At 31.4% G+C, this 27,740-nt stretch overlaps 1 protein-coding gene across 1 annotated transcript in view; it reads left to right on the top strand.

Moving 5' to 3' along the window:
* Window positions 1-27,740, top strand: part of LOC110991913 (neuroglobin) — a 59,190-nt gene that overhangs the window by 13,990 nt on the left and 17,460 nt on the right. Inside the window, exon 3 of the mRNA XM_022257501.2 lies at window positions 21,276-21,615. Within this exon, the coding sequence (XP_022113193.1) occupies window positions 21,428-21,615 (188 nt within the window). The 5' untranslated portion in view covers window positions 21,276-21,427. The remainder of the gene's footprint in view (window positions 1-21,275; window positions 21,616-27,740) is intronic.

Below are 27,740 nucleotides of genomic sequence, written 5' to 3'. Positions count from 1 at the left end.
AACGTAGGAATTTGGATTTATGATTCGTTTCTACAAGAAATAGACAATTTAAAAATTTTTCGTTATTGTTTTAAAAGTTACATCAAAATTCCTTCATAAATTTTCTAGAGTCTGGTCTGGGTAAGTCGTTAGTACAATTATATTATTATTCTCTATTGTCCGCGAAAGAAATGATTATTTTCCAGGGAACGTAGCTAACAATTGCTGTATTGTGATATTTCAAAGAGCGCATATAAACATATATACTTCCATCGCTATTTTTTATCTTCATACCTATTTGTCAATCATATTAGTTTTAATAATTTGATAATAAATAATTATTTATTAATTTGTTTCCTAATCCTGTAACTAAGATAAAGTAGTAGCAAAAAATTAGTTCAAGTCGGTTTAGTCAGTCAGAAAGTTATACTTCCTGACTGACTAAACCGTCAGGTTTTAAATTAATCAATAATGCTTTTTGTAAATTTGACGAATACTTAAATGATTCTAATCCTTAGGATTGATTTGCTCCAGTTTAAACGGAAAGTTTCTTGTTTTTGATGTGATGTGTATGTGTACTTGTTTACTTATATGAATAAAGTTTTATTTTGAGTTTGAGTCAGTTCAGTATAGGGGTTTTTCATTGCAAACAAAATATCACCATCTAATGTAATATTTATACGAAGGAATAACTTTTTCCCCTAACCACAATGTCATCTGGGGCGAAACAATTAGTTTCTGTGACACAGCGAGAAAATAAACCACATTTGTTATTTGTAGGAACTATTACTGCTATTAGTATGACTTTGTATATTATTGTAGTTGGCTTATTACTTTAATGTGTGACTTATATCGTTCGTATGGTCATATCCCAGATCTGCATAATATTAATAAACAATAATCATATAGCTACACATATCCTTATTTTAAAAGAAAAAGAACTTAGGAAAGACAGTAAACAAAGCCAAAGAAGATTACAATGATAAACAATATATAGAGTTGGCCTAGTGGCTTCAGTGTGCTACTCACATCCCTAAAGTCGTAGGTTCGAACCCCGGCTGTACATCAACGGACTTTCTTTCTGTGTCCGCATCAAACATAAGCTAGAAAGGTGATAGACAGGGTGTGTGCCTGGCAAGTGGCACTGGATGCTGATCACCTACTTACCTACCTACGCCTTAAGTTTAAATATGATCATGAAACAGATTCAGAAATCTGATACCCAGACCTAAAGAGGTTGCAACACTGATTTATTTTTATTTTTAAGCAAAATTTACCAAATAGAAGACATATACTAAGTACTTTAATAGTTAAAGAAAACTGAAATTAAACATTAAACAAACGACACCTGAATATTTTTATGATGAAACAGAATTGTTATACTGCTAAAACGTCTTTACGCTTCTTTGCTCACACCCTCAACTCTCACCTTTACCAACAATGTATTGCCTTTTATGCGCAATAAATTGTTGGTGAAGTGGAATATGGAAGAAAGAATACATTTATTAAACATTTAGGTGTACAGCGCCACTGAATTATTTTCAGGATATGTTGGTTTCGTGTCTACAAAAGGTAACACCGGTATATTGATTAAATTAGTAATAAAAATATGTGTCGCACAGTTTTTAATATAATAATTTGTAATCTTACAACAACAGATATATTATAAAATAAAACACTAAGACAATATAGAAAGCCAAAACAGATTATATAGATAAAAATAAAACTAAAATCGAACATTTGACAACAAACACTATTTAATATTAAAAAAACCAGTGCTACTGCTGAAACAAAATCAAAATCTTCCCGCCTCTTCAAATATTTTCTCTCATCCTCTTTAAGGTGAGGAACATACGAATATATTTATAATTAGTGTCAGATAAAACCCGAAACTTTGGCGAATTGTTTTTTATTATTCGTTTGGTTTGTGTGAGTCAGTTCCACCATGTTTGTTTTTCTATTAAATTGCATTATTAGTATTTTGTGTATTGTTATAGAAAAAAACGTTTAGCATATACCTATTACCTCTATACATCAATATCCTATAATGTGTCGGAGCTCGTAATAATTATTTTTTTATTAAGGTCTTATTATTTATACTTAATTAGATATTATTATTATTATTACTATGTAGTTAAATTAATAATATTGTTAAAATAATGTATATTTGTGAGTGTAAATCGATTTAGTTACATTAAAATAAATAGTTATCTAGTATACAGTGACAAGCTCAAAGTGTGTTAGATTTCTTTTTTATACCTGTAATTAGTTTTTAATTTTCGCTCCGACCTTCATTTAATCGCTGTTTTGTCGTTAACTTAATGAAGCATTGTTTTACAAGGATATTATAAGACTCCGAGTCGCCAACATTAACAATAAATCTAGCTGATGTAATTACTTTTTTATATACTACGAAGACTTTACTATCTAAAAATACTTTTAATCCGGGGTTACATTAATAGATTCCCCATACGTTGTATCTATTATCGTTTAATACATTTCAGGGCGTTTTGAAGTCAGTTCTAATTTTTTTTGCGTATCATCACTCTAAAAGAAAACATTAAGGAAACCGGCTTGCCTAAGACTCTAAAAGTCAACGCGTGTGTCAGGAAAGAGACTAATCACTTGCCTAGTAGATCGACAAATGATCATGAAAAAGATACAGAAATCTGATGCACAGACCTAAGAACGTTTTAGCGCCACTGTTTTTTTTTATAGAACAGGGGGCAAAAGAGCAGGAGGCTCACCTGATGTTAAGTGATACCACCGTTCATGGACACTCTCAATGCCAGAGGGGAGTGCGTTAATTATTATTATTATTATTAGTTACTGTTTATATAAGTCCTCTATCTATCTTTTTAACGAATTCATATCAATGTGAATTATGCTTTTAGCAAATAGTTCTAAACGGTGTTTTGTCAGAGTTTAATTAAGAGGCATATTTAGAACTATCGCTACGAAGTTGTTTGCCGAATTTTCACATAGTTTATTTATAGCTAGTTTCTAGACGCAGAGGTTAAATCAAGCCGAGAGCCGTTGAAATAATTGATATGTTAATGTTTTTATTTAAATCTGTTTAGTGTGCCAAATTGCGAACACACATAAGTGCATTTTACGTATTTTGTTACGAAAACTCAAAATCTAAATTTTTCATTCATATTTTTTTTATATAGAACAACCTGGTATGAAATCGTGTATGCGGTGATATTAGTGGTTTATACTTCGTATTTGCGTGTTGTCTCACGAGTATGTAAGTGCGTGCTCCTATTTCACCATGCCTTCTGCTGATAGAGGAAAAATCTTTGTTTTTAATTTATTTTATTATTCTTTATTACTCAAGATGTCATATGGAACATGGTGTAATTTTTGCAGCTCCTTACAAACATTGTGTAAAAAAACTGGGCGATTAAAAAGAGTGGCGGAGAGTTTATTGCCAGTTCTTTTCTTCCGTTCTACGCCCTTGATTTGAGAACTGGCAGTAAATGTAAAATTAGAATCATCATTATGTTACCTATATGAATAAATGATTTTTGATTTGATTTGATTTGAAGTGTTACTGTCGCCCATGGACAGTTATTGTTAGAGGGCGATGGTTTTGCCTTGTCTTAGAATATTCGTGTTTTCATTGTATAAACTGAGTAGAATATAGCTATGTAAATCTTTGAAAATTATGATCATAATTCGTAAAAATGTGAAGATGAAAGAATTGTTACTACGCACATTATAATGTATAGTTTTTGTTTTGAACATTCCAAATAACCTTGTTTTGTTAGAGCGCTCGTTACACTTTACCATAAAAATTTATGGGCTTTCAGTTTTATAAACACTCACAATTTATTCTTGGGTGGTTAGGCGTCGATTGAAAACAAAAATAATTTCTTTAAAATTTATTATGACATCGACTCACACAGAACACTTTTCTATCGTATTTTTACGTGTAATTATTGAAGCACCGAATAATATGAAGACTTTTAAGTCTTCAAGAAAGCTTTAACTCAAAGATTCGAAGGAGTGGTTCGGATGACCTACAATTTAGTTTCATTCGAGGCATAATACGAAATTCCTCAGCTCAGCTTTCACCACTATGTGGAACAACCTGCCCATTGAACTTCTAAACCAATTTGACTTATGGTTCTTTTTTTTATAGAACAGGGGGCTAACGGGCAGGAGGCTCACCTGAAGTTTGGTCTTAACAACAGGTGAGACAGCCTTTTAAGAATTCGTACGCTCTTTTCTTGAAAGACCCTAAGTCGAATTGGTATGGAAATACTTCAGTCGGCAGCTAGTTCAACAAAGTGGTGGTGTGCGGCAAAAACTCAAAAAACTCAAAAAAGCGTATTAAATCTTCAAAGTTCGTCTACGTACTCGCGAGCCCTCTGGCATTAAGAGTTTTCATGGGCGTAACTATTAACATCAGTTCAACCGTTTGCCCCCTGTTGGAGAAGAGGAGCTGGTACTGGGGAGCTCCCACCCAGAGGTGAGAACACTCCTTCATGAGAAGCCGAATTTAGGCTTTATACAGTTGCAAGCGGTGACCCAGAGTTAAGTACTGTCTTGCATTGGTGAGCTCACCAAGCTTTTTGAGGCCAATTTAGCCTTTCTCTCCAAATGACCGCGAAGTATTCCGATGCTGGCTGTAGCTATAAGAAGAGTGTCTTCGAAAAGAAGAATATGTATATATAGGTGTTTTGAAAACATTTCCATCATTCTAAAACTATTGGAAATTAATTTAATAGTTTCATATTTAATAAGGGCCTAAGCGTCTATTTCCCAAATGTAATAATAACTTTATTGGCTGCGACATGTTTGTAGAACATGTATTACCATGTTGCTTACAAAATAGAATTCTATATTACCCAAGTTACAAGGATCCCTTTGAAATATAGTCCTCAATTAACTGGTCTATGTTTGCCTAATATTTATGGGTATAAGTTGAAGCTATTTTATAGGGTACCGAGAGATTTTCACGCCGGCTTTTCCTCTTGGCCTACATTCTCTGTCTTCTTTGCCGATGTGTATGTTTACCGATTCATACTTAATGACGTGGAATAAGTGATACCTGTATCTTAAATCCCAAAATAAAAATATTTTATTTATATTTTTTTATAGGGAATCGTAACTATTAACTACTGTATTTACAATTTTCTCAACCAACATAGTAATTATAAAAATAAAAGGTTTGGTCGCCGTTGCAGGGTACCTTTAATTCTTACAGCGTTTTCTCGCTGATACTTATTCTTAGAGCGAGGTTATCACCAGCTCAGGTGTCACCGGTACTACCTACCAGGAGGCAACATAAATCTTGAACAAATTAAGTTATAATATTTTCTCCATTGTTGCATTACTATAAATATTCTTCACAGCGGAGACCTTGATGAGAGAACACCACTAAGCTTTACTATGATAAAAATAATATACATAAAAAATAAATCCTTAGTGTAAATTTAATCAAATATCAAAAACGTGAATTCAATATGAACTTCAATAATGTCGAGAGAAAAACAATATTCGGACACCATAAATTTGTCAAAGAATAAAAATATTTCGCGTAGACTAAAACCGAATCCAATAACAATTTATTCGTGTTTCAAAGACAAAGCGACGTCTCGTAAATAATGTAGACATTCGAAGTGTATCGAAATTTCCAATTTATTCACTGTCTTTATTTTTGCTAAATTCTATCTACTATGATTATATTTGAGATCTACTTGTTACAGTTAACAGGAAACTCAGGGTTCCCATAAACTAAAAAAATGGGCTTTATTCCAGATTAATATTTGATACCAATACGCGACTTCCGAAGGAAGCAGAAGGCTCCTTTAATTACATTCGCTTCTCCCATCTTCTATACTATTTTCCCATCATGTGTTTGTAATAATCGCATTGAAATTGCGATATAGCTTGACTATTTGTCTGCTTAGCTGCCTCTTTACCGTGCGAGTGGTAAATGCGCCTATAGACAGGTGCACAGCCGGGATTCGAACATACAATCTCAAGATCGACAGAAGTCGCACAATCAACACTCCTCGCAGTCAAACACGCTAACCATCACATGGTAATAATAATGTAGTAGTATTCTGATGTTATATGACTCGGTAAATGGTCTGAATGCAAGACAAAATAACATCTGACATGCTTTTACCGTTAAATACGAACAGAAAATTGTGCTCTTTATATTATTACCGTACTTTAAAGAGCTTTGTTAAATTCTTCTTGCTAAATATAAAAGTAAAACAATGTACAGAATATAAATAGGTAAATGTCGAGTGTTTTGCTCTTCGTACATTTATAAGGGCACTTACTTTATTTTCATTTTTTTTGTCATTTAGGGCCAGTTTCACAATGTACGGATAAGTTCCAAATAACCTATTTATTACTTATTGGTAGGATAAACTGTATTTTTGCGTTTCACGACTGTCAGATAGCATGAAATTTCTTCGAAAGTTTTATCTTCCGAATAATTTATGTGTTGCATAGCTATTTGGTACTTTATCCATACATTGTGAAACAGGCCCTAAGTTTATTATATGTATATTGTATAACTACTATATGTAGTGGTTAATGTTTTGTAAACCAGCACTGAAGATGCCACTAAAATGCTGTGTACAGATATAACTGGATTTCGGGTTTTCAAATGTTGTTGAGTGTGCAATAACTATAATATGTATTTGATTAATTTGTTTTCTGTTTCCAATTTGTAACAGTAAAAATAAAATAAATAAATTTATCAATATTTTTTTCTTCTTCCATCTGCAAACAGCCTCTTGCCAGCCAGCTTTTAATCAGATTTTAATTTAAAGTAATGGCAACTAGATACACATTGTCTATCATTTCCAAGAGGCCTTAAGCTAGGGGGTTGACGTGTTGCTGAAGCCTCATCTCAGTCAAGTCTCAAGAAATTGAGCAATTAATTTAAATAATATCTAAATTATACAAAATTCAAAAGCCACAGTTGTGTGTCTTCCGAATAAAAAAACTAAATATTTGTGTGTATACTTTCCTCAGCTCAAACAATATTAAACTATGGTGAGAAATTGCGAATTTTCCATTTCCATTTGGCCTTTTTTATCTTTTAATTACTTGCTTCGTAAAATTAATTTTTCGTTACATAAAAAGTCTTTCTTTTGTGAAATGAACAAAGGACATCTATAGCTGTATAGAAAATTCATTAATTTTAACTGTAATTTAAATATTCAAAGATTCAAAATCAGTGGTTTGATTTTGAATTCGGACATAATTATTAATATATTCTTACATATTTTAATATTCTGGATTAATTATATTATACCATGCTACCACAGATATCTCATACCATATCTCATATAGGGATGTAGTACTCTTGGTATGAGATATTATCTGTATTATTTTTTGTTTCATTGCTTTAGCAGTGAGGATACTTAACGCTAAGTTTTGAATATATCAACAAATTCTTGTTCACCGACATACAAAGAAAATTGTTTAGAATCAAACCCCTGATCACCCCAACATGCTTTTCATCAAATAACATTATTTTTACTAATAAATAAATGTACTATATTAGATTAGTTAGCAAACATTTAGTAAGGGTTTCTTTTCAACAGAAGGTTCATTTCAGGTAAATACAGCCTACTTTGGTGGCTTAATTTTTTTTATAGAACAGGGGGCAAACGGGCAGGAGGCTCGCCTGATTTTAAGTGATACCGCCGCCCATGGATACTCTCAATTCCTGAGGGCTCGCGAGTGCGTTGCCGGCCTTTTAAGAATTGGCTTTATAAATCTTTTCTTGAAGGATCCTAAGTCGAATTGGTTCGTTTTTTCCGATCCTTAAATGAAAACCTACAAAAAAGGGGCACTTAAAATGCTAAGAGTTTTATTCATCCATAAATTGTAAAATAATATACATATATGAAAAGAAAGGTTTGAGATATACATATATTTATATAAACTTGTCCGCACCCCAGCCAAACAAAATCTCTTAAGTAATATTCTTTCTAATATGCTTTATGTTTGAGTTGTATGCAAATCGTCATCTCGGCGAGGCTAGCAGTAAACAGATGCGATGTACTTGACCTAGCTATGACCTTGAGTCTAGTAGACGTGTGCTCTTGCTTTAATAGATTTTCATAACCCATAAAATAAAATTTTACTATTTTATTTATTACAATAGTAAGAGAATTTGTTTCTGAAATGTACATCTATCATTTAAGCACAGTATGAATATTTTCAAGAGTCCTTATTTTTTATGTAATCCTACTTAAAAAGCTAACCGTAAAGTATAAATTAAGTAAAAATACTTGTCATTTGCCTCACATATCGATATCTGTCACGTGATCACTTTTTTTCTATTCTGTGCTGTCTGTGCTTGACATACTGCGTCGAATTTTTGGTATAAAATAATATTTGTTATAAAAAATTGTTTAAACGATAATATAGTAACTTAAAAAATTTGGACTTTTTACGAACATATAAATTACTTGTGCCTGGGTGCAGCTCTTCTAAAACTTAAATGCGTGGCAGATATGTGTTCGTTTCTATATGTTAGTGTGTTAGTAAGCAACTGCATTGGTATAATTGCTGCTTCATGTAACGAGTACCGACTTCAATCATGCTTTTATTTAATTATTGTCTTAATTTATTCAATGCCATGATTGACAGTGTAAATGTAATTATGTCAAATGGCAGAAACTACACAACTCCCGTATTAATATACACATTGCACCGTTTTAACTCAAGTACATCTATCTCTTTTCATCACACCGTAAACGCTATTACACAGAAAGCAACAAATGATTACTTTATTAAAACAGTGCAAATCGACTGATTTAGTTTTATGAGTACCGTGGGTTAAGTTAAAAAATTAGCAATATTCTTAATTTACTTAGTAATAATAATTTAAAATTTTATTTTATTTTCATTACTTTATTGCGATATTAATTCGTTTGAGCGACACTGGCTCTTAAAAATAAAAAATATGTTTTTGTTTAAATTATATATAAGATTGATTTATTACAATTTACATAATTAGAATAATATTGTATTATCATTATGCAAGTATTTTCATTATATGATGATTATCTGTATTGAACGCAATAATGATACAACTTATCTATAGATACCATTATCATTCCTACGTACTTGATACGATATATTAATTTATACTTCGAACATTCCAGAGATTATCTAGCTTAGCTAAACTGCAACTTAGATATAATTATTACACAGACTCATAAATCATAAAAATATATAGAAGCAGGAAAATTGAGTATCATTATTTATTTATAAGTCCTAAGACAATACCTATGCTTAAAATATGTAAGATAATATGGCATCACAAATTTTATATACATAAATTATACTAGAATATCAACATCAAACTCGAAATAAAAACTAAACAGTAACTTCCTTACAAGATTGACAAAATTACGGTAAGTAGGAAGATAGTTGTAAAATATACGCATCTGCGCTACGTCACTTAATACGCCAGACCGATGTAAGACGTAGTATGGGTTCTGTTCTTCTCAAACGCATATTGGCCGCACCTATACGTCCCATACACCTATTACGTCATCGTGTGTTAGGTTTTTATTTTTGTTACGAAATTTCTTGATTCGATCGCCGAATGTGATTATATAATAAATATTGTTTATTTTGCAATGAAAGTGCTTCAACTCGAAGATTATGAAAGCGTTTGCGAATAAGTGCTGGGAGCAGAAAACTTCCCAGCGGCAATAAGAACATTTTGTTGTATTTTCTGTTCAAGAGTTACGAGAGATTCCTATTGGAACTTATGTAACCGTTCAGATAGGAAATTGTGGAGTTTAATACGTGATAGAATTCACACATTTATTTCTAGCACAGAAATGACCTGCACTTAATCATTATTTAAGTACTGAACTAGTTGATGGCTTAGCGAGAAATTAATTACGATTGTTTTAACATTTAAAACAGTTATCACATAATTTAATAGTATCCATGTGCGGCGATATCACTTAAAATCAGGTAAGCATCCGTTTTGCCCCCTGTTCTTTAAAAAAAATTATGACTAACATTTTTCAAGAAAAATTCATTATAAAAATTAATATCCTCACCACAGAAAACCTACTTAATGAATTACTCGCTAAACATTCAATTAGATCACTACTTAAATATAAATTAAGACTTGTCGATTACTTTTGAGTTTTTGAATAAAATAAACGGGCTCGAAACCTTATAAATTTTAGTAAAATTTCACGTCAGCTTTCTTAGAACCGTATTAGTCATTAAATTAATTGCTACGATAAACAAACAAACATACGCGTTAAAATAAAATACGTTTATTTTGGAACATCTCTTTCAAGAGTTAAAAAAAAACAAATCATCAAACAATTCTACAATGTTTAAAACAAATATAGCAAATTAATTAGAAGTCATTATCGTACATATTACATAGAAGATTTTATAAGATTATCAGTAGATTTCGTAATATGGTTGTTGTAGACTTAATAAATAAATAAATAAATAAAATAAATAAGTCATCACATCCCTATTTTCGCGAGAATAAACAAAATAATTCCGTTAAAAGACTTCTATACAATCTCAATAAAACTCAAATCTAGATTTTTCTTAGTCCAACATATCGAAAGCTCTTAGAATCTCATTTCCATATATACACTCAAATGTGAGGTTTATGCTAAAAGGTGTATTGTGTTCGCACAATTCAGTGGGTCGTATCAATCTCAAGATTCTGATGACGCATGAGCAGAACGCAGGTGTTGTGAACGTGGCAACGTGGAAATATTTCAGAGGAATGCTTTTTGTAACTATCAACGCCTGATACAGAATATACACTTAGTAGTGGTTCAAATAAATCACCGACGGTTTATCCACTAATATAGGAAATAGATAATTTATTTAACTGTAAATTTAGATACGATAAAAAGATTTTAAATATAATTTATCCACTCTGTTTCTGACTATGGCTGTGCACTAATGGACTTTCTTATGTGTAAACTTAATAATAATGGAGCAAACGGGTAACTCTGTTGGGAATACAGACAGAAAGCAGAAGACATGGCGCTGAAAAACACGATGGCAAGATGATATCCGCCTGACTTCATACTGAACCAGAGATCTCTGCACTTGGATGCCACAAAGATGCAATTCGGAAATAAAAGGCTTTATTATTTATATGTTGCTGAAAAAATTAAAATGTGTTATGTAGTTTTAGAAGTAAACAATTGTGGGTACTTTCGTTTGTACGAATCGATATTTCTTGAGCAATCTGTTAAAAATAACGTAACACAAACACACGCCGCCTGCTTTGTTTATTTTATATTATCGGTTTATTTGAGTGGTCTATATAAGATTTACGTAAGGTTTCAATATTTGCACTACCTTTTAATAAACGATTCCCTTGTGATTATTTCCTCACGATGTTTTCTGTTCGAGCAAATGTTAAATGCGCACATAGAAAGAAAGTCCACGTCGCACGCTGAAGCCACTAGGCCAACACCGCTCTCTCCTTTTTGTATGATAAACTTCAAAAATTTAATTGAATTAGTAAAATAAGTATGTACCTTTTTTACGACGCTATAAAAATAAACATAAATATCTGGGAATAAGGCTAAATTAAGCCAAGCATAGGTTCATCGCTAAAGTATATTTTTAAAATTGATTTATAAGTTTTGTATTAAACATTTAATTTGTAGATATTTATAATTCATATGACGAAGACATCATTTAAAATTAAATTTTATCCAATCTCGGAGAATAAAACTTCTTGAAGGTATTTGCCTGATATTGAATTTCACGTGACACACGAGTTTCTCATCCTTTAAGCCCAGATTTAGGGAATTTCGGCATCTTCGTGTTCTTAATACCACAGTACAATGGCACCGACGGCTTTGTTTGCGATATGCATAAGTGATATATCGATTGTTGAGAATGTCGAAGAATGAAGTATTTCTGAACCAATTCGACTTAGGGTCCTTCAAGAAAAGAGCGTAAAAATTCTTAAAAGGCCGGCAACGCACTCGCGAGCCCTCTGGCATGGGCGGCGGTATCACTTAACATCAGGTGAGCCTCCTGCCAGTTTGCCCCCCTGTTCTATGAAATAAATGTTCTTAAATTTTTTTTTTACATGTTATATTGCAGAGTTATTCATTAGAAGAATTTTTTAACCTTTATCGCCGTAAATGAAAGAATTGTCTCAGTCAGCTGTCAATGTCATTATATCACAGAGCTCACAAATTTACAGTCTAATCAGTTTATACCTGTGGTTTATTCAATTTTCCAAAACTAGATATATAATTTAGCGAGTATTTGATAGACTAGAGTAATAGTAAGTTCATAGACATCAACACACAACAACAGACAGACAACAAAGTAATTTGTTACGTGGGAACAATGGCGTCACTGTTATGTGCCATTGCACTTCAAAATTTAATTAAATCATAGTCAAATTAGCTAAAACCGTTAATAGTGTTTAATTACTTTTTATTAACACTTTTACTTAGCTTCAATTGAATGAATTGAAAAAAGTAATTTATATTTGGGGGTAATTTATTATACAGCTGTGCGCCTTCGTAGGTAAACATTTTTTAGTTCGTTAGTATTTTCGATAATGCAAGATAACTTGCTCGACGCATACTTTTATGAGTCACACGTTGCGGCTTGGAGAATGTTAGATTAGTATAGGGAGAACTTTTTATAATATTTCTGAGAAGAATACATACAGTTTGTGGCTCGATATATAATATTTTTGGTAGGTCCAAGATAATAGTTACACTATTGTGATTATTTTATTTTGCAATACTTAGATGTTCTTTAATTTGGTTTGAAACGGCGCTGCCCATACTTCAATTAAATAAAGTAAATGTGGCTTGACCAACGATTTGTAGATGGTGAAACATATCTGATGTGCTCAATTTGTTCAATCCACGTCAAACCGCAATTCATTCTTAGACCGAGATATTAATTCTTCTTCTATAATCTTCTTCTTCCTTCTCTTCTTTCGGGTTCATAGTCAATTAAAACATTGTGCAATATATAATTAATATATTGCGAACTATGAATAAGATTTAAAAATGATCATGAAACAGATTCAGAAATCTGAGGCCAGGACCTAAAAAGGTTGTAGCGCCACTGATTTATTTATTTTTTATTCCATACTATGTAGTTATATAAAAGATATAGCCGCATTCTGTGTACATGACTTTCTTATAAAAACTTTTACTATATATATATATACTAGCTGACCTGGCAAACGTCGTCTTGCCAAACTACTACCTTTAACTCAGCGCCATCTGTTAGAAATGTATCAAATAATAAACAAATGTTAATGTTATCGTAATTTTAGTAAGGATGCCTATTTTTTTGAAAATGAAATATAGCCTATGTCACTCAGGAATGATGTAGCTTTCCAACAGTGAAAGAATTTTTCAAATCTGCCAAGTAGTTTCGGAGCCTATTCAATTCATACAAACAAACAAACAAAAAATCAAACCTTTCCTCTTTATAATATTAGTATAGATATATAGAATCCCGTTTCGAGGTTAAAGTTTTTATTAGAATGTCATGTACACAGAAATACATATAATATTTTGGCAGTCATTTGTCCTCTTCGTTTATGCATTGCTGGCGACTGACTAAATAGATTTAAGTCAGAAAGTAATCTTCTCAAAGGAGCCTTCAATTAGGTTGAGGTTGCACCAGCTTCTTAAAGAGACATAGCTTCGAAACGACCATGCCGCAATTTAATCGAATTAGTATAAGCATTTATCGTACTTAGGCCTCCATAAAATTATTATTAAATATATTTTTGTACAATAATCAAATCAATATAAAATAAGAATATAATTAACAATCATGAGAGCTAATAAAAAATAATGAATTTTCATTTATTACTGTCTCAAATCAGGATCGTAGTACGGATGAGAAGAACTGGCAATAAAGCCCGCCAGTATTTTGAATATTTAATTATTTTAAGTTTATAAGGAGTTGCATAGTAAATATTGAAGTAATTATAATAATATATATTATTAATTCATACAACATTAATACTATATTAAGATTATATTACAACAGTGGCTCTTTCGATAATTTCCTTGGTGTAATTGTAACATTAATGGCAAGTTTTATAACGGATCATATATTATTTTAGGAATGATTTGAAATAGAACAGGGAAATGCTGCCAAAATTAAACTGCCACAGAACCTGACTTTTTGAATTTATTTAATCTTCTATTTGTTTCCATTTCATTTCGTAAGATAATGAATAAAGTTAGCCTTTAAAGTAAAAATAAACTGTCATCTTGCCATTTCATACATTTGAAATATTTCTTCGCTTTTAAATACAGTCAAGACAGCTTACGACGACATCGTTTAGAACAATATACCGGTTATAATAACCAAAATCAAAGGTTTCTGAATTCTATCGCATTAGGTTATTAATAACAATGTCATCAGCTGTTGCTATCGGCTGACAATTTGTATTTATAAATAGAAAAGATTATATTGCCCTTAATAAAAAAAAATAATAATAAAATCATCCGTACCAGGGATCTATCGGTAGTTTAGGATTATTATTAATTCGATTAATAATTCATTTCCTCGTTTTTAAATGTATGACGTATGTACGATTTTAAATCTTACTGTTTCTTAAATGTGAATTATTCCGACAAATGTATTTTAGTTCTTGACCCTTTTGGTTACTAAGGTCTTTTTAATAAATCATACTTAACTGTAGACCTAAAATATTGGCGTGTTAATCCCTCTATTCCACTTAAGCCTCTAATTTCAACGGATTTCGGGCATAATTAAGCGTTAATTGGGACTTAAATTACAATTTATTTTGCTTTTCAAAGACCAAGCCTGCACAATTATTAATTTAATAATGTAACACTATAGTAACAGTAACACTCAGAGTCGTCTATTATCTCTGATGGTATAATTATAAATAAAAAGAATATCTTTTTTGAATGCTCATTATTGATTGTTGTTTTTTTTTAAATAAACTGAAATCGATATAAATAAAAAACGGTAAAACTGAATGTGACGAAATTGAATGTGACGGAATATTAAGTGATTGATCTAACAAGATATAATCAAATTAATGTGGTTATAGCCGTAGTACGCAGTTTCGTATTAAAAAAGACTGTTGTTTTTATTAAATAATTTGAGACACGAATAGTAAATTTTAAAGAAAGCTTTAGAGTTTAGGCTGTGAAATTGTTTAGGTCCCGATTGTAGCTGGGGTTAGCCAATTTAAATAGTTACTTAATGTTAACTCCACTAATGAAGAACTCTGTGTTAATCTTTGTAAAAGGCACGATTCCTTTCTCATCACATTTCCTTTTATTAATAAACCAAATGTATGTTTTATTTACTATAATGTTACTATTATGTTTAATGTTAAATATACTTATATCGAGAAAAATCCTAAAAATTTACTGAATTTTAATTATTTGTGACGCTTCAAAGGCCAAGGCAATGTTCCATTTCTGAAACTGCCAAAGGGAAGTTTTTTATTCAAAAAATGTTTCATATTCATTACTGTTTCATAATAATATATTTTAGTAAGATTATGTCACATAGTACAAGTATGAATTATGTTCCGTGATATTGATAAGTTAAGATAAGATTTTTTACTGAAATTCTTTATCAAATGCACATGAACTTAAAAAATTTTTGTGTTTGTACCAGATTATATAGGTAAGAAGTGAAACTTCTTTACGACATATCATTTTTCTACTATTTGCAACTTCACGAAAATGGGGTAGATAAGGCTTAAGCCTTAAGAAAAACAATTTTTTCAGTCATATTTTTTAATACTTTATAATTTTAACAGATTTATATACATTCACTGATACTTACAATCAAAAAGTGAGGTTCAGCTCAAATAAATATTAAAATCATGCTCATACGTGTTGAATTTATAAAACGAAATGTATAATCACTCTCACTTTTCTTGTAAATTCACTTAAATTTGAACAAGTCTTTTTATTTTATCACTTTCAAATTAATATATAGTTATTCTTATTTCAAACCAAACTTCAAAAGTAATAGATGTTATCATATTCTTTACGTCACTATACTAAACTTCGATAAAAAAAGCAACATGGCGCGTAACCGAAAAACGTGACGATTTTTTTACAAATTTTTTCCCATACGTCGACAAAGAAGTTTCACTTCAAAAATGTATATTCTAATAGTATACTATATTAAATAGTATGTACTGTTGTATACTATATTCTAGAAAAATACTCAAGATACTAGAGAATACTCAAGAAGAAGAAGAGAGATGGAGGCACTTAGAGAAGGTCTATACTCTATAAGAGGTGTATTAAATTTTATGTGTATCTATTGTTAAGATGGATGAATGTTTTTAGGAGTAAATGAGGCTTCATTATTTTTAATCTATATCCTGAATGTTATATTCATGTCGCCATTATTTTATTTAATAAAGTAATTAAATATCGAGGTCTATTTAACACTTAAACAGGAATATTTAAGTGCAAATTAATTTATCATGATATATAGAGTATGACGTAACAAGATAATATTTTATAAAAATACATGTTTTTGTTGCTACATATTATTAAAGTTACATACATGCTATTAAAGTTTCAATTTATAAACTATATCCAATTATATAGTTCAATGGATATAGCTTGCCCTGCGGTTCTACCCGAATTACTAATCGATATTCAATATTATAATTCAATAGCCTAAACATTTTCTTGGTACATATACTTTTAAATGTATGTAAATATAATATGTAATAAATATAAATAAATGTAAAAATAATATGTCTTAGTTAGACATAATGTACTGCTGACATTTGGAGATATAGTCTTTTCACACCTTGGTTTAAACTATCGTAATTTCTATACCATGTTTATCGGTTGTAACCTGAAAAAATAAAAATAATTTGACAAACTAGTAGTTTTAGTATCTATTCATTGCAAACAAACAAACAAACAATAAAATCCTTTTCCTCTTTATAATATTAGTACATATAGTGAAAGTAGAAATAGAAGAGATCAAACTGTAAACAACATTAATTTTGTCACGACAAAGTATTATTCACGGTATATTTTTACACAATTATCATATTTTTATATTTTTCAAAAGTAGTCTTTATTACAAAGGCGTTTCTGTTCAATTTCACGTAATCAAATAAATGAAAATAATTTAGTTTGTCATTTTCAGGGAAGTTGAGAGCACGCATTCAGGCGCGAAAATTTATGACAGCTATCGACGTCCGCTAGGTTTTTTATTTTATTGGATGTCATGATGATGTTATTGAATTGGGCATTTTAAAGACATATAATATCATATCTTTGTTTTGTGAAAATAACGAAACTACATTGTTTTGTATAATAATTTCAAATGTAAATCAACAACTAATAAGCAAACAAAGAGTTGAACCCAAACAAAAGGCAGAGCTGGCAATATGTGGAAGTTTGCTCCACAGATTAAAAAACTTTCCGCGCGAATCCCATGAGACACAGACAACAAACTAAATTGTTAGTGTTATACACAAAGGCATTTTTATGTATAAATTTTATATTTCATGCATAACAACTAAAATACTCCGTGTGAACTCACTATGCTGATTTTTAAATAGATGGAGTAAAAAGAGTTATAGTTGGAAAAAACGAAGCTATACAAAAATTATGCCAAATCTAGACTGGTGTCCCACTAGACTAGATTTTGGTTCAATCATAAACGCATCAGACTTCTTAAGTACGTTACGATATTCTAGAAGTTTTGTACTACCAACGGTTTTTTTGGTGCAAAGCACAATAATCTTCTTTATATTTATGCCAATAAGATCACCATGATCGCTCCATATCACGATTCAAGAGGGTAGGGACATAATATCATTCAACTTTGACCCTCATAAATGATGAAACATACTACATACTATCTCTCCTTTTGCCAAATTCTAATACCGTGATGACATTTTATATCTGAGTTCAGATCATTGTGGATCTCGTGGGCTTTATTATGCGACTCCTTATCCCTTAGGTGGCAGGTAAACCTCTCTGCTATACACTAATGGACTTTTTATATCAGCACACTTGCTCGTATATTAATAGTGAGGGAACCAGCATCACATAGAACCAAAATATTGATACCGTGTGTCAGGCACAGAAAACAATTCACTTGCCTATTGTATTGTATTGTATTGTGTATATATTGTATTGTGTATAGTAATTATGAAACAAATTCACAAATCTGAGGCCTAGACCTAATACGCGCCACTGGTTTTTCGTTAAAATAGACATCTAAAACAAATTCGGTTTCACGATACTTAACACGATTTTAATTATTATTGAAAGAAAGTAATTTTATTATATAGCTATATAAACTTTAACCCTTCTACTTATGTGGGACTCATGTGTTTTACTCGTTTGCTCCATCAGCGTTAATTGCATTTGTCCCCCAAACAGGGCATTACTAGATTACACATCATTTATGTCCTTTTGCTAAAGGCTCGGGATTTTTAGCGTAATTATGTAATTATTTTTGGCATTTATTTTAAATTTTCTATTAAATTTCTCTTAAAGTTTTTGGATATTTAAAAACTATACTACTAGCTATATTATTAGGTTTATTTATACATATTGTCTGTATGGGAAGTTTCCATAAATTATTTACTATTTTTACATTAGCAACACGCTGGTTGCGTGTGTCATCCTATATAAAAAACATTGCCAGGACTACTCTCTGCAAACTTCTGTCTTGCATACACACAAAAGGTAGCCAAAGCTAGTCTCTGGAGGTTTAATCACATACACGTTCGCATAATCTTGCCAGAGTGGCTTTCTTTTGGTTCTTTTGTATCAATGAAATATATTTTTTTAAGTTGTGTATTATAGTAGTGTTCTGAGTATTTTATAATAATGAAAAATTGCTTTGTTTTTGACATATTTACCTTGAATTTCTGATAGTTAAATTATTTTTAAAAATATATAGGATTGAACGTTTTTGCTTTTGGTTCTTTACGTTTTTGTTTTCATTAGCTACTATGTTTCATATCGTTAAACGAAACTTGGATACAAATATTCTCTCCTTGTTGTGACTGCAGGGGTGAGCACTATAGCTCTCGGGAAAGCCTTCGTGAAGTAATAGTAGTAGAACAACTTTGGCAAAACTTCAAACTTAGCTAGTTGTAACTTTAATTCTATGAACTTAATATTGATCAATTTTAACTTCTCAAAAATGCTATTTGAAATTTAGTTATTTGCATTATCTTTTAATAATAACTTTAATCTTTCTCACTGGCTTATAAAATAAATCAATAAAAAAAATTGTTTTAATTTTTTAAACAATTAAAAAATTGATATAAAATACTTTGTTTGCTCAATTACATTTCAAATACGGTTCGGAATATAAATAATAAAATAAGCACTTCCCTTCTTAATAATATGACTTTTTGTTGCCGAAGCACAGTTGTAAGTAAAGGTGTATAAAATATGTAGCTATTACAGGGATAATTATAAGCGCCTGATACGAAATATGTATGAGCAATGCCGATATATTCTCACCCTCCAGATTACTAAAACTATTTTCGTTTTATACCAATTTTATAAGGCACTTTAATCAAGAAATGTCTTCACGTGTAGCCGATGGCTTTAAGTGATTTAAGTTAAACTTTTAATATTGCCTTCGTAAGTTGGCAAGCTGCCAACTTCTTTCAATTAACTTAGCCGGGTTAAATATTTATTGCGCTCTTTTAAATATTAGTTAAGTCTTGCAAATCGGTATAATAGTTTAGTACCCCATAACTTATACATTCCAAACAGTTTTTTATATAATTATATAAATTCAAATCAAAAAACAACTAATATCACATATTAGTTTATACATACACCAATTCAAGTTCGACCAGTCACCACAAGTAGCACCCGTTCACGAGTATGACGCATGGCCAGCCATCGGCCCCCTCGCCATATTTTAGGGAGAGAGACAACCCGACGCATGGACGCCTATATTAATAATATAATCTTTACAAGACTACTATATTATAGAAAAATAATTATCCAGTGGCGCCACGACAGCATACGGGTCTTGGCCTCAGATAGCAGCAGTTTCGTCGATAATTTTGAATTTTATAAACAAGCACGGGATCAGAGTTCTAATTCTGATACATGCTGGTTTTTTGCTGGTTGGCTTCACAGTAGGAGCAAGGACTAATTGAATGTAAATTGCTAATTAAATAAATCACATATACAAGAAAACCTCACGCATTTTATTGGTACACAGCAAAACAAACCTCAGGGAAGAGAAAATCACGCTTAAGTCAGTACGTCAATACTGCTCTGTCTGCTTCTATTAAAAGCTTTATTTACATAACGAACAGAGAAACCAAATATATAGGACGACAAACAAACTGATAGAGATCCTCTCGAAGTTGTTATATTAGTTTGAATTTGATACGAGAACTATGAATTCATGTTAGAGTTCTGTGGTTTGTACAATGGCATATGCTTATTATCTATTCTTGTACAAGAATATTACATTAACACTAGGCAATTTTATTTAATGAATAATATTAAATTAATGAAATAAATATTTTCCACATTACATTCTATGAGGCTTAATAACATAAATTAATATAACAATAAACAATAACTAACCTTAAAATATAAAAAACAATATATTATAAAAAGCTCCTTTTTCCCTTGAGGTATCGAAGATATTTTATTTATTTATTTATTAACACTTCGTTAGATTACAAAAATAAAATAAAAAAGGGCAACTGGCGGCCTTATCGCTTTCGAGCGATTTCTTTCAGGCAACCACTCCAGATACTGGCAGCGTTCAGCGTTCTCCGCACGCTTTTTGGCAGCGTGGCCAAAAACAGTTTATTGCCAGTTCTTCACTTCCGTTCTACGCCCTTGATTTAAGAACTGGCAGTAATTGTAAAATTAGAATCATTTAATGTATATTTCTTTTTATGACGTTCATAAGTGTACATTATGTTACCTATATGAATAAATGATTTTTGATTTGATTTGATTTGTTCCCCTATGAATATATATATATAATAGTTTAAATTTAATAATTAGCTATTTAAATTCGAAATTATTAATGATTGGTTTTTATATTTTTTCCAATTGTTGGGTTGGACAAAATATATAGGCTATATATTAAAACTATAACTATATTTGATGACAGACCTCTACTCTCTTCATTTTATTACCTCTTTCTGTGCATTTGAGGAGAAGTATGTGTATGAAGATGTCCCTAATAGTATGTAACAGAATTTAAATGCCAATCCTTGTCTAACACACATTATCTATTTTAACCAAGATTTTCTTTTGCAGGTAGTAAGATAAGATAAGATAAAGATGCGCACGTTCAGCAGTTAAAGAAACTATACAAGTTTGTGTAGTTGTGAGAGAGATGAGTTTTATATAATTATGACAAACTAAGTGCAGTGAAATAGTGATTTGTGTGTGATGCTATATTGAAAACCATGGGTTGTCAGTTGGGAAAGCTGGCTTCGTCGGAGAGAAGGTCTGGTGATGCGGTCTTGAGTGAGGGGCCTCCGCCGAAAACGGATCCGCGCCTGCCTCTTACTGCGAAGCAGAAGTACTCCATGGTAGCATCATGGAAGGGAATTTCGCGAGCCATGGAGAAAACTGGGATATGCATGTTTATTAAGTAAGTCAATATTCAGTTATGTGAATGATACATATATAATTTGCCAGGGTTTGGTTAATGTATAACCCGGAAATACTTCTATTTTTACTTTGAGCACTCGAATTTGCTTAGCCGTAATTCAAATGAAAAGTAAACTCTATCTTCGTTCAAATCAAATCAACAATAGAGGATATTATTTATACTGTATATTAATTATTCAATCAAATACTGAAGAGAGGGCCTCTCTTTGGCTGATACACTAATATTATAAAGCGGAAAAATTTATATGTAAGTATGTTTGAAACGAATTGGCTAAAAGTACTGGACCGATTTTAAAATTTATTTCACCATTTGAATGCAACATTATCAGTGATTGATAGGCTATTTTAATTGAAATGAAAAATAAGGATCCTAGGTAATACAACTACAATAATAATGCTGCGAAAACTATTGATGATAGAACAAAAAAAATGACACGCTATTAAAGAATATATCAGTATCTACAATAAATGTCCTGCCGTGCGAAACCAGGACAGGCCGCTAGTACAGTAATATGTTGACATACATAATTAAACATATATGATTACAACTATATATATGAAATAAACCGACTCAAATTCCACCCGCAAACGTGAACATCAAGTATAATTTCTTAAAATACCTATTTTACGTAACAGCCAACGAGCAATTTGCGTACATTCACCAGATTTACATACAGTCAGTATAATCAACATATTCACAGAGCTTTCAGTTTCCATATACTTGTAGTTTTAGGCTGATTTTAATTTGTGATGAACTGATCAAATTTATCAAGGAGTGATTAAATCAACAGACCACGGCATATTTTGGTGGGTCAAACGCGTCACGTAATTTGTCCTCTTTGGACGCGTTACGTTACGTTTTTGTTTTTTTTTTATAGAACAGGGGGCAAATGGGCAGGAAGCTCACCTGATGTTAAGTGATACCGCCGCCCATGGACAATCTACGTTTTCGTTTAGCTTAGTTTATAAACATTACCTGCAATATCTGATTTTTTAAATATATTTATAAATAAGTTTTTAAAATGTTTGTCTATGTAACATAAACATCAACATTAAACGACCATTTTGGTGGACACAGTTGTCTATTACCATTCCTATACAAGACATGCCCCATGTTGTTCCAAAAAACAATTAACTAAAGAGCAAAAGCAATTAGAGTAATTTGTAAAACAATCTCGTGATTGTCCCTTCTAAATAATTAATACGATAAACTTTACATACGTCAAACGCAACCCGTCTGACAGGGAAGGTTATTATGTATCAACTAGTGAGAATATTGCTTCACTGTACATCACAGATTTACGACACTGTTATATTGTATATCTTAATATACCCATAAATAATAACCCTAGCGCTCCCTATCAGAGGTTTTAGATTTAGTCATAGCGTTAAAAATGACTGCTATGTCTAAAGATTGCATTTGTTTTATCGATAAATAGTGCCCGCGACTTCATCTACGCAGGACTAAAAAGTATGCGTTTACTATCAAAGCGATGTATAGCTATTGTGGGTCCAGTAGTGATTGGCTATGCTAGAAGGTGAAGCCTGAATTGCAATGGTCTCTGTGAGCATGCATGAGGTTTGGGGTTGTTTATTTTTATATTCTTAAATAGTCTAGTTCACATTTCAAGGATCGTCATGGTCGCTTTAATGACATTGCTTGTGGCGGCGTACGTGCATCGGATTGTCTGTCTCCCTAAAATATGGTAAGAGAACCGATGGCTGGCCATGCGTCATACTCGTGGACATATACAATAGCACCTTACAAACATTGTGTAAATAAAAATATAAGCATTTCATATATATTTATTTTTTGACGTTCATAAGTGTACCCTTACCCTTCTGAATAGCACAGGGATTTGGGTGTAGCCCCATAGTCCCCGCGTCACGTTCTACTCCAGTAGTGATAAGATGTGAGCGATTACAATTTGCCAAAATGTCATAATAACAGTAAGCAGGCGAGTATTACAAGATAAACTGCGCCATTATTTAAAGCTGACGTCAAATGCTCATACAATAGAGATTTATGGGTTTATTATAATCATGACGCTATCTAGTTGGATTAAGGATAAATAGGCTACTATAGTCCAAGGTAATTAGATATCCAAGCGTGCGCTTCAGGCAAGCAAACATTTTGTAATATTTATACGAATTCCAGATGTCAGTTCCTGAATCTGTGTGTGTGTGTGGATAAATAAGCATTAGTGGTTAAAGTTTTCGTTTTTATGTAAGGTTTATGTGTTTATTATTATTTCACTTACACATCCCTAATACAGAAGGGACTTTATTATAGATATAGATATATACGTATAATTTATCTTATTTGTAAGTAAGTTCAAATAAATAAATTGCGTTGCTCTGATATCAAAGAAACGATACTTAAATGATTACTTTCTTTTTAGGCTTTTTACAATCACATAATAATAAAACTCCAAACATTGGGTTGGCTGCTAGCGCCATCGTAGTATAGAATAGAATTAGATCTTATATGGCCACATTTTTACCTACTTGTTGTACAAAGTCAATATACATACTAGTTTCTTTACATACAATCATCGAACCACCTGTGCGACACTGGCGATGGCTGTAAAACTGTTTTATATCATATTTGAAGATGCTGTGAAAAAGTGGACAAAATTGACAGCCGTAAAGTTTCGCTATTCGTATTTTTAAGGATACGCATTGTTTATATGCAAATGTTCATTAGAGTTATTTGTAAAACTTTTTCTTTGAAATATAGCACAAATTTGGCTGAATTCTTCTTCAAACAATACAACTGAAAGCTCTCAAAACTGGGTAACTCTACAGAGAAAAAGTTCAGTAGGTATTATACAAAGTTCTTTGCTAACAAAAAAATATTAATGTAATTCTTGTTTAAGATTTTTTCTACCGTGTATATATACCGTGTAATATTGCTTACAAGGGACATGAGAAAAACGAATAATTTTCCTTTATTAGTTTCATTAAACTTTCACGAAATTATTTTTGTCTCTAGACTCGTCGGCGTCATCATGAAACAGATACAGAAATATAAGGTCTGAACCTAAAAGGGATATAGCACTACTGATTTATTTCCTTTTTAACAAATATACATAAACAATTATACAATATGCATAACAAAAATTATGCTAATCAGACATCTCACTCATCTTCACTTAATTCTTATATAGGAAAACGTCCTGTATTCGAATGATCTATCTATAATTTTAATGGGTTATAATGTTTTACTCCAAAACCCAATAACCTATCTCAATCCATTTTTGAACATCTGAGATAGGCATCTTAATCCAAAAATTGATAAAAATATTCCAATAACCAATCGACGGATTCTAATAGCCATCTGTCGATACAAGCTATCCATGGTAGGTCGGATCGGTGTATCTGGATAGACGTTTGTACGAAAATGACATTGTTCACATGTTCCCCGGTGCCAATATTCTATCCATAAATTATAAAAACGGGTGTAAGTTAAAATCTTTAATCGTTTTTATAATTTAAAAAAGCTTTTTCATATGTTTTTGGCATAGCCATGTATATTTAAATATTATTTCTACGGTTTTCATTACTTTATTTGGTTTATATTGATTATCAAATATGAGTGTAAAGGGTGAAGATATTGCATTCTATCCGGCGCCAAAAATGGATGCTCATAGGAGATCGATTGACTGTCATGGTCTGATTTCAGATTGTTTTCAATCTGTGGATTAATTATTAGGCTCGGCCTTACTTTATACATTAATTTTTAAATCTGTCAGGTGTCCTGGTGGATAGAAAAACTTTGTCCAGTTTGTGTTGCTCCACCATCTTTTCTATTAAAGGTTATGTATATATAACAGATACAGATAACCAAGAATTTTCACTTCATCATTACTTCAAGGTAGACTACAACTTTGCTCGAATAGTTGCTAACGAGAAAAATATTGTGCAGCGAAAAGAAAATAACTACTTAAGAAAGTAATTTGAGTTTACCAAGAGTCGTTCACTATGTTCTTAACTCCACATGAATTTGGTTTAAAAATAGCTTCAAAAACAGTTTCTGAGTGTAAAAACTAAAACTCTAGAGCTATAACCCCACTTAGTTGCATGTATAATATAGACGTTATAAACACTCCAGACATTTTTATTGTGAGACAGAAAATAAAAAACTGTTTACTATCAAATTGTGCACAAAGTGTAAAATAATATAACCTCACTGACTATTCGCTGTTTTAAGTTAAGTTTTTTCTTTAAAATGTTATTGAACCCTTTTTCAAAATTAATAATTAGTCTAGCGTCAAAATATTTACTTATGGAACCGATGCGTGTATACTTATATTAGTTATGTTGTGTATTCCACATAAATCATATTTATGTGGAAGTATACACTACAAGAATGTTGAAAAATGTGGTTCTATAGCAGATAAAAACGTTTCAACATTTTATCTTTGATATATCAGAATAATGGACACTAGGAAAGCAAATAAATTCTCCAAACGAAATACAAACAAGCATTTTTATCTCTCAATTAAAATCTGATATTGAAATTCATGAAACAGTTATAATATTAATTTTGTCAAACAAAATAATATTTCAATTTTATTATTTTATTTACCCTTTTAAAAAAAATAATTACATCATAGCGTTTTAACCTTTTTAGGCCTGGGCTTTAGATTTCTGTATCTGATGATCATTTTTATTCTAAATGGGCTAGTCAGATCAGCCGTTTCGTCTAAACTTGGCCGGCCGTCGAACCTACGACCCTAGAAATAGGATTCGCAGGCTGTAGGCCAACACAGCTCTTTTAATTGTACCTACTTTTAATACATGTGATTAACCATTGAATTATATAAAAACTTTATTTTTTCCGAGGCCATTAATACAAATTTCATCTAATCTGTTATTGTCATTAAGGGTTATCTTATACACGTTATTATTTTTTCTACGTTTTTTACTTAATTTCAGCCATTATGCATTAAACTTAATGTTTCTTTACGAAATACATACTTAATAATACCTATAATACTCAAGCGGTAGTAGGCAAGTTCGGCTCTGTACATCGAGAGCATACAGCGTATATGGCGAGAGAGCGTTGCGGTATTTGCTACCGCGGCTTATAAATAGTATACCCAAGCAAATAAGAGATAGTAGGCTATCTATTGTCACTAACCAACATAAACTCTAAATTAAAAAAACTACTTTTATATGTATTGGTCTCGCTCCTAAACAACTGCTATGGTGACATTAATACAAACCACAGCGGTTTTCTAATGTAACATATTATATTATTTTGTAAAATAAAGAAAAAAAACTCGTATTATATCTTCGTTCGAAGTCGTTTACCAAAGTAGAAAAAGCTTGCGTTAGTTTAATCACTTTTACAAAGTTAAAAACTTTGCAGTTGGGATCAACTACCTTGGGACTGTGGAAAGGTTTTCTGTTTTCTTAAAGTTTTCTATTGTAATAATGTTATCGCCTTAACTTACTTCTAAGTGGAGGAAATATTTGAAATATGTTATTTTAATGTAACTGCCATCTTTAATGCAATCCTCCCGTTTAATATTGTTCTCGTGAGTTTTGATTTTTATATTATTATATTGTTATTTTATATTATTATATTGCTTACGAAAAAATATATTACACAATGCCGGTAAAACCTTTTGTTCCTCTGTTAATTTTTCTCTCCCTGCTGACCCTACAATTGAGAGCCTTTTTACACAGTGAAATATACATATATACATATAATGTGACACCACGGACATATTGGGGACGTTGTATGCGTTTAAATCTTACTGATTATTGTTTTTAAAGTGTGACACCGATTTTGTGGTAAATAAAACATAGATATATTGATTGTGGTATATATTTGACTTTTATATTAGCTTCCCAATATACTACTACTTCTTACTAATATGTTAGCTTCCCAGAAATAAATCTGTCGCTTCAAAACGGTCAGATAGGCAACATGGACTCTTAGAGCCTGTTTCACAATGTATGGATAAAGTACGAAATAGCTATGCAACACATAAATTATTTGGAAGATAAAAGTTCCGAATAAAAAACTTCTCGTTTCATGACGAATAGCGCTATCTGACAGTCGTGAAACGCAACAAACACTACTTATCCGGA

Source organism: Pieris rapae, chromosome 19, assembly GCF_905147795.1.
Source record: "Pieris rapae chromosome 19, ilPieRapa1.1, whole genome shotgun sequence".
Taxonomy (NCBI): domain Eukaryota; kingdom Metazoa; phylum Arthropoda; class Insecta; order Lepidoptera; family Pieridae; genus Pieris; species Pieris rapae.
This window is presented reverse-complemented; position numbering and strand designations above follow the sequence as displayed.